General features: G+C 36.0%; 1 protein-coding gene across 1 annotated transcript; it reads right to left on the reverse strand.

Moving 5' to 3' along the window:
* Positions 1 to 265: 265 nt before the first annotated feature.
* On the reverse strand, positions 266 to 8,561 carry LOC309393522 (lipase member M-like). The gene is made up of 8 exons (XM_081955833.1): positions 8,471 to 8,561; positions 7,470 to 7,668; positions 6,132 to 6,241; positions 4,767 to 4,903; positions 3,688 to 3,837; positions 3,509 to 3,580; positions 1,842 to 1,907; positions 266 to 509 (listed from the first exon to the last, which is right to left on the reverse strand). Exons 2-8 carry the CDS (start codon positions 7,643 to 7,645, stop codon positions 276 to 278), a joined length of 945 nt encoding a protein of 314 aa, XP_081811959.1. The 5' UTR covers positions 7,646 to 7,668; positions 8,471 to 8,561; the 3' UTR covers positions 266 to 275.
* Between the last annotated feature and the right edge of the window lie 257 nt (positions 8,562 to 8,818).

Here is an 8,818-nt window from a genome sequence, read left to right on the forward strand (position 1 = left end):
ATAACTCAACACTTTACTGTGTGAGTTTACTCAACACTTGATCCTTATTACTCAAAACTTTACCCTGTGAGTCTTCCTAAATTTTAGGATCCCCAGGGTTGCATTCTTTCAAAGCATCTCCATTAACTTTTTTAAAGGTATCCTTTTTTAAAAAAAATCATCAAATAAAAGAATTAGACACTTCTGCTTTAGTGAAGCATGCATTTCTTCTGCTAAGGAAACATTGTGGTGTGCCACATGTTTGTCGCTCATTTACTAACTAGAGGAGTCCCAGCTTATGGGAAATTGTGAATTATGTCAACAAGTTCATCATACAATTTTTGACGTGCATCAAGGCCAAAAAGATAATCGTAATGCATCCAATGAGGAATTATTTTGTGGGCGATCAGATTACTAAGAAGAGGGAGTAATCGTTCGGTATCCTTTAGTGTTGAAATGTTATCTTTTTCACCACTCCACATGAAGGTTGGAATATTCATGCTTCTTATATCGTAAAAGGGAGGGGTCATCTAAAGAGAAGAGGAGAAACACTTCATTAAATCTCACAAGAACTAAATATTGCTATTATTATAATATTGTCCTATAAGATCTCATGGTTTGAATCATTTAGCTTTGCTACTTCCCAGGCTAAGTATAAGTATAATATAATCTTTATTGTCATTGTACTTAAATACAATGAAATTGGTTTTAACCTCACTGGTGCAAAATTATAACAGAAATGGAAAAAGAAAGAAAAAGAAAAAAAAACTAGCGTGTGCATGGAGTGATTGTGGTTGTATTTAAAAGTCTCACAGCCCAAGGATCTAGGATAGCTCTGAGAACACTGACTTATCTTTTAGGATGATTATTAATATAATGCACCTTTGTTGTCTGTCTCATGCTATGTGGCTATCATATCATAACAGATCTTCTGTTTTGGAGCAATCTACCTACATGACCTCCTCATTCAACCAGAACCCCATAAAAATCTGAAAAATACCTGTTTAAATTATTAGCACAGTAAGCTTTATTCATTATCTCTAATTGTCTTAATTCAATTTCTCCTGAAAGAACTTTTCCATGTAGTTTAAGAGAGATCCAATATTTTGTGCAGTAGAAGTACTATCACTGGTCTCATCAAATATGCAAAATACTTGAATAGAATAACAGAGTTGGAGGGACCTTGGAGGTCTTCTAGTCCAACACCACTGCTCAGGCTGGAAATATACCTATACCATTTCAGACAAATTGTTATCCAATCTCTTCTTAAAAACTGCCAGTGTTCACAACTTCTGGAGGCAAGTTTTTCCACTAATTAATTGTTCTAATTGTCAGAAAATTTCTCCTTAGTTCTAAGTTGCTTCTCTCCTTGATTATTTTCTATCTATTGCTTCTTGTCCCATAGGTGCTTTGGACAATAACTTGACTCCCTCTTCTTTGTGGGTTATATTATTGTGGAATTCTACTACAGTCTTATATAGTCTTTTCTGAATTTCCTGGCAGTTATGTCTGGGTAGGCATTACATCAGGGATGTCCAAACTTGGGAACTTTAAGACTTGTGGACTTCAACTCCCAGAATTCCCCAGCCAGCTGGCTGGGGAATTCTGGGAGTTGAAGTCCACAAGTCTTAAAGTTCCCAGGTTTGGACACCCCTGCATTACATGCTTGATAGCACAGAATTTCATTGATACAAAAATGGGCACTCCTGCCTTTAATCAAAATAGATGAATCCAGGATGAGATGTTAAATATAATGGTATTATGTAAAAAAAATTACAAAAATAGTAAATTTGTAACCACTTTATCTTCATTCTTATTTATCTGCAATATTTCTTTCATTTGAAAAAAAAATATTTGCCTACCTGATTGTATTTTTCCATATTCTTAGAACCATAATCAAATTCTTTAAACTGCCCAGTTTCATACAACTGAAAAGGACAAGAGAAAAGTCTCTAAGATGGAATTTTAAGTCCCCTAATAAACAGCCAACATTTTTTGGTTGTTGTTAGTTGCAAAGTCATGTCTGACCCATCGCGACCCCATTCCTCCAGGCCTTCCTGTCAGGGGTGGAGGACTGGCCTGGAGGACAACATTCCTCCAGGCCTTCCTGTCAGGGGTGGTATTTACTTACCTTCCCTACCGGTTCGGAAATGCGAGCGGCTTTTGGCTAAAAAAGGGCCTAAATGGGATGCCATAGAGCCAGGGCAGGTGGGCAGGGCCACCCGTGATTTCCACTACTGGTTCGGCTGTACCAGTCCTCTTCCTGTCCTCTACCAACCCCTAGAGTCCTACTAATGACTAATTTTTCAAGGGCGCAACTGTCTTAAACTCATCACAATGCAGTTAATTTTAGCTTTGTAGCTGTAAATGATTGTCTTCCTCCCACACAAACTGTTCAGTCTTTTCTCATTTGAAATGCACTCCCTCCTTTATGGGAATCTGAACAACATTCTATCATACGTGCAGCAACTACCAGAGGTCTGTTGTCCAGCTTTGTCAGGTGTGCCAATTGAAGAACTGAGACGTATTGGTAATAATGATTTACTCCCTTGAAGTAATGGAATATAGTAAACTGGATTACAAGGTGGGAGAGAATGCATTCCAGAAGAATAAGAGGCAACTCAGTCCAAACATTTTTTGAGAAAGGAGGATGAAGAAGTTCCTCTCTAATAGTTCTCAGAGGATATGCTGAACGCAGACAGCAGGGTACTTCAGTTTGGCAAGATTCTGTCTATAAGTGTAGAATAATAAACAACTCTGCTTTGAAGAACCAAGATGTGTCTTTCCTGATTTGAGGATGTGACATTTGTACCTGACAGGCAGACAATGGAAAATACTTTGCCTTTGAAGAGAACCGAAAATTTTCAACTGATTCAAAATACAGCAGCTTGTTTAATCACTAGAGTAAATACAATTAACGGAGTAATAACACCTGTGTTGTGGTGCTTCTTTGCCAGCTGATTTGCCAACTCCAAATTTACATGATCCTTGGCAGAAGAAGTGTTGCTACTCAGTGGAGGACAGTGGACGTTTGCCCACATGTTTTCTCAATCACTGCCCTGCCCTTCAGAACACAATGAAACAAGAATCATTTCAATGGTTGTAAATTCTTGAACTGTCCCAGCGATGGATTAGAATTAGATTAACTGATAGTTCTTAATGGTTGTCTGTCCTTCAAACTGCCCTAGTCCTTTTGGGTGTAGGCCAAGGGTGTCAAACTCACTTTGTCACTTTTTCCCCCCTTTGCTAAAATGGGTGTGGGCATGGCAAGCACATGATGCATCCAGCCCGTGGGCCATGAGTTTGACAGCCCTGGTGTATGCTCTATAAGTAATGGTATAAATTAATTAATATTCAGGAGAGCTAATAGAGAGAACAAAGAAGAAATCATTTTTAATTAATGGGAAATCGATACTTTTATTTTATTTGAGAAAGAAACATTTATTATGAAAACAGAGATCAAAGAGGGCATTTGCTATTCCAAATTAGTAAAATTCACATTTTTAGTTTTACGTTTCAGAATTTTTACCTGCTTCCAATGTAACAGAGTTTTGGTTGATGTGCATCCAAATAAATGTGATACAATGATATCCAGGCGACTCTGGGAAGAATATTTTTAAAAAAACACATTTTCATTAAATTGGCACATTTACAGTATGTCACTATCTGAAATAAAGTAGTTTGTTTAAAAATGTGCAATAAACATACCATATTTACATTGTTTTCACTAATTCCACCACCAGACAATAAAATATTTGCACATGTTTTTCTCCATAAATCCAGGTGACAAAACGTAGTGGCCAATATTCGTGCTATGTGATTAGGTAGCAAGCAAATTTCTTTTCGGCCTATTGCAGTCTGTAAATAAAACAATTCAAATCAATTTTCGATGCCTTTGAACTTGCTCTGTCCTTTCAAATTTCCATATTCCAAGTTTGCTTTAAAAATGCTATTCTAAAATTATGTCCTTCACCGTTCAAATGGCTTAGCACCTCATCCTTTTCTTCTGCAGAAGACTGATTCATACATGATACAGACTCGCAAAAGACTTTGGGACAATTTATTCAACAAGAGTAAGAAAGCAAAACTGTCATGTAGCCTGCCGAGATGCTTCATTCGTACAGATCCCAACTATTCACAAACCACAACTATTTCCTTCTCCTCTATCTGCCTTCCACAGAAAATTGCTAAAATGCTTCTTCTGCATTATGCTCTGTGGATGAGACTAAAAAAAAATCAGTAGCATCTCACCAACCTATACTGAGGACAGTACAGCAACCCATGGATGGTGTCATCATGCAGTTTCAGAATAAGAGTTAGAAGGGGCCGTGGAAGTCTTCTAGTCCAACCTCCTGCTCAAGCAAGTTACTCTATACCTAGGGGTGGGTTGCTACTGGCATTACTGCCGATTCGGTGTACGTGTAATTCTTGGTAAGGTCTCGATAGATAGACAAAAATGCTGAACCCAGTCTGAACATCTGGCTGGCTGTGTGATGATGATAATAATAATACAATGGCCTTCCTAACTAAAATGTTGTCTGCTGCCAAGAGAAGAATAACAAAAAGACATCTAGCTTAACTTCCTTTGGCAGAATTCCCAGAATATTTGTAAATATTTTCAATATTGTAAACCTGTTAAGAATAATCCCATACAAACCTAAGTGTGACTAACTCCTATTGAAGGCAATTCCACTTGACATGAGATTTGTTCTTGCCTTTTAAAGATCTTAGCAATAAAGTAACTAGCATACATTCATTCTTTGAAAACCACAGCATTAACCACATACCTTTATAATAACTTGGTTCATATTGATTACCATCTTATACCATGGTTTTATATGACTCACCAAATATATTGGACCCAAAGCAAAAAAGATTTTTATTTTCTCAGCTAATGCTGGCATAGCTGAAAATGCAATGAATCCTAAGCATAAAAGAAAATAATGATTATTCAGCATCATTACAAGTCACAATCTGTTTATGATAATTATATTTGCTAGAGCAATAAGTGAATAGTATATCCCTCCCAATCCAATGAAGATAAATCCCTGAATTGAAAATTATCCTGAAGGAACTTCTACAACTATTTTGCAAAAGAATTCAAATGTATTTTCACTGACTGATTTCCTGTCAATTTACCACCTTCAGACATCCTTAGTTAGATATTGTTTGTTTTCTTATTATATTCTTTGGGATGAGGCTTTTTATATCCATCATATTTTATTAGTACTTATTTTTAAAGTAATTCTATTCTTACATGTTGCACTTGGATTATTAATTTTCCTTCCTTTTCACATGTAACCCTCTATTCATTTTGTTTTTCTTTTAACAATCCTGCAATCTCTTGCATCGGGATGGAGTGAGGGCAACTGAAGGGAGCTGAGCATTTACTGACCGGATGCCCTTCCTGATGCCTATGCGGAGCTCATAGCAGATGTTTTCTCTTTAGAAATATCTGCTGCTACCTAGGATCGAACTCACAGTGAGGCAAGAGCACTACCTCTAGAACATCATGCTGCTCGTAACCCTCCTATTCATTGATTCAGTAATAATGGCTTATTATCCACATTACACATAGGAATTTCAGCCAGTCATAGCAGATTTCCTTGAATAGGAAGGATTCTATACAGATGCTAAGGACTAAATTAAAGGCTATACATTTGAAATGCAAATTAAAGGGTTTTTTTTTTCTGTTTTAGTGATAGCAATCCCATTCCATTTAGAATGTCACTTTGCACAACCTATATAAGGATGTGGGTGAATAAATATTATGTATGTTTACAACTTATATACTGATTTCACTTCATTCACACTTTCCATTATTTTGTCTCCAACAAATTGTTCAATTACTTCTTCATGGTATGATTAAACAAATCATTCTCCTAAAAATCTAAACAAAAGGAAAATAAAAATGAAGAATAGAATTAAAGATACTCTGTAAGAATTAATGCTTAGAAGTCTATAGCTTTGGCCAGTTTGTATCCCACCAGCAATTACCACAATTCAATGAGATCAGATAACATGTGCTGATACCAAGCCACAAGGATGTCACCTGCATCGTGACCTCATTGCATCATTTGCCTGATGACATTAAGATTATCATGTCACTCGCCCTTCCACCCCCATGCTTCCTTTTTCATCCAAGAACTTACCTATAGTGGATCCTTGGGAATAGCCAACATAATAAAGTTGTTTCTGTCCAGTTTTAGCTAGGATAAAATATATAATAGCTGGCAGATCTTCCATTGCCATTTCATGAAAACTGAAACAAAATAGAGTCAATCAAACAATCAAATCTTTGTTATGGTCCTAGCCAAATATAAAAAGGGTGACATACAAACAATTAATAGTTTTAAAATCAAAGAAACATAAAATATATAAAGCTTTTTTTTAAAAAAAAAACCTAAAATGTATATATAAAAATCTATAAAATGAATAAAAAATGTAAAAGAATTACATGGCTGACTAAGTTTATTATAATACAAAACAAAGAACTGGATAATGAAACATATATCTCACCATAGCAATATGTGGTAAGCTACTCAAACTATCTCTCTTTCCTGATTATATTTGCATTAATTGTGTGTATAATTTGCTTGTTTGTCATAGAACTATAGCTGGGTTGTCAAACTCGTGGGCCGGATGTGTCATGCACGGGCCACGCCCATGCTGGTTTAGCGAAGGGGGAGAACATCATGATATGTCACATGAAAATGACGTAACGGCATGAGTTTGACACCCCTGAACTATACAATGGGAAGATTTTGAAAATCATAATCTAATAGAAATGTAAAAGAACAATCACATGTCCAGTTGGAGGAAGGATATCTATGGAGGGGAGAATTTTCAAGAAATTCAGGCTAGTGACCATGACTGATGGCCATAACAATCAAAGCCCTGCCCTCTTTCTGTGTGCATTGTGACATGTTAAAAAGAAGATAAGATTTTGATTGCACAATCATAGCTACTATCTTGATTTTTTTTTTATCTCTCTTGTGGATGCCCTTAATCACTGATGAACATGGATGCTTCTGTCCAATCAGACCATGGCACAATCTAAGGTTTTGGGTAATGATGATTTAATAGCTGACCAGCTGCTGTAATGCTATAATACCGTAATCCTGTAATGATGATGCAATGATAGGAATGAGTCAAATGGTTATTTGACTTTAACAGTCAGTATTATAAAAGAGACCCTGTTGGGGCATATATCTCTCTCCGTATGTACTTCCGTGCTGTAACTGTTGTAAATTGCTGTTTGTTTGAGGTTTGGCTAAAGAACATGTATGTATATTTCCTTTCTAGATAAAACCACTATTTAAATACAAACCTCTGTTTGCTGTATTTGCTCCTGGGTTCTCTCAAATAGTAACCCTGACATTTTTTTTTTCAAGTCATCAACATGGCATGATCTATCTTTTGTATTTATTTCACACTGAAGTTTGCATTTTATCACTCCCTCCTCCCAAGCACTAAATATTTTAACATACCTGAAATTCCAGAATTCTTCTTCTTTGGGTGAAAAGTGCTGGTGCCGTTTACACCATCTGCTTCCTCGGTTATTTGCCAACCAAACATCAAAGCCAGCATCTGCCAGTATAAAGCCTAAGCTGCCGTTGGGCACATTTGCCAGCCATATTCCACAATCAGTAAGAATTCCTGGCATCAGTAACACAACAGGTTTGGAAGCTGTTGTGTTACCAAAAAAGAAAAAGGAAAGGAAGAAAAAGATGGACAAGAAAGCAAGACATTTCAAACGAGAGGGGTTGGGGCAAGTAATTACCTCAAATTCCTTATGGAGAAAAAAACCACATAGTTGGGTTTTTGTAATTATGGGTTTTTGTAATCAGACCAGATTCTTAATAAAATTAATAAATTTAATTTAATTTAATTTAATTAACTTAATAAAATTAAGAATCTGCCCTGATTACAACTGAGTTATAAATATGTAAACCACAATAACATTAAAGGATTAAAAGGATTAAAACATTTGCTTTAGCTCAATATTTTATTTATTTGTTTGTTTGTTTATTCATTATATTTGTATAACTTCCTATCTCACATAAAAGTGAGTCTGGGTGGCCTCACAATATTATATAACTATAAAAATGAGGTTATGTTCTTTCCTGCTTCCCCGTGTTCATTTTAAATGAAATGATTAGCATGTAGTTTAGTCATCAAGACAATCTCGAGAGGGTTTGACTAATATTTATACCCAGGGAAATCCCCAAACATTCCTATTACATGATATCACAACATCCTGGAAAATTAAACGAAATTGGAGCCACAATCATTTTGGTTTTTGTCCTCATTCGTTTTCAGGCTGTTTCCCAGAACAAATAAATTATTTCAATTGACTCCTCCTCTAAATGAAAGAGTTTTCTCGCTGCAGTATTTCTACAGAAGATAAGAATGTAAATAGGATATTTCATAAGAGCAAATCAGTATTAATAAACTTTGGTTTTTGTGAACTTTAAATGCAAAAAGAAACCTGTTTTCTCTGACGCTTTCCTTCCAAGAACTCTGTTGATAATAAGAAAGTAACCATCATTTGTCAGGATTTCGTGTTCCTCATTAGGATAACCATGATATTGTAAGACCTCACTCTGGAAAAAGATATTAAAAAGATGCTCCATTCAAAACCGTGCCTTAAACCTGTAGCGTGTTTGATATTTAGCCTTTGCAGAGATGTTTGTTAGGGCAATGCTACATTCTTAATAAAGGGAAAAATACTATAGCAGGGGTACCCAAACTTGGGAACTTTAAGACTTATGGACTTCAACTTCCAGAATTCCCCAGCCAGCCATGCTGGCTGGGGAATTCTGGGAGTTGAAGTCCA

The sequence above is a fragment of the Natrix helvetica genome (assembly GCF_964273705.1).
Source record: "Natrix helvetica genome assembly, chromosome: 5".
Lineage (NCBI taxonomy): Eukaryota > Metazoa > Chordata > Lepidosauria > Squamata > Natricidae > Natrix > Natrix helvetica.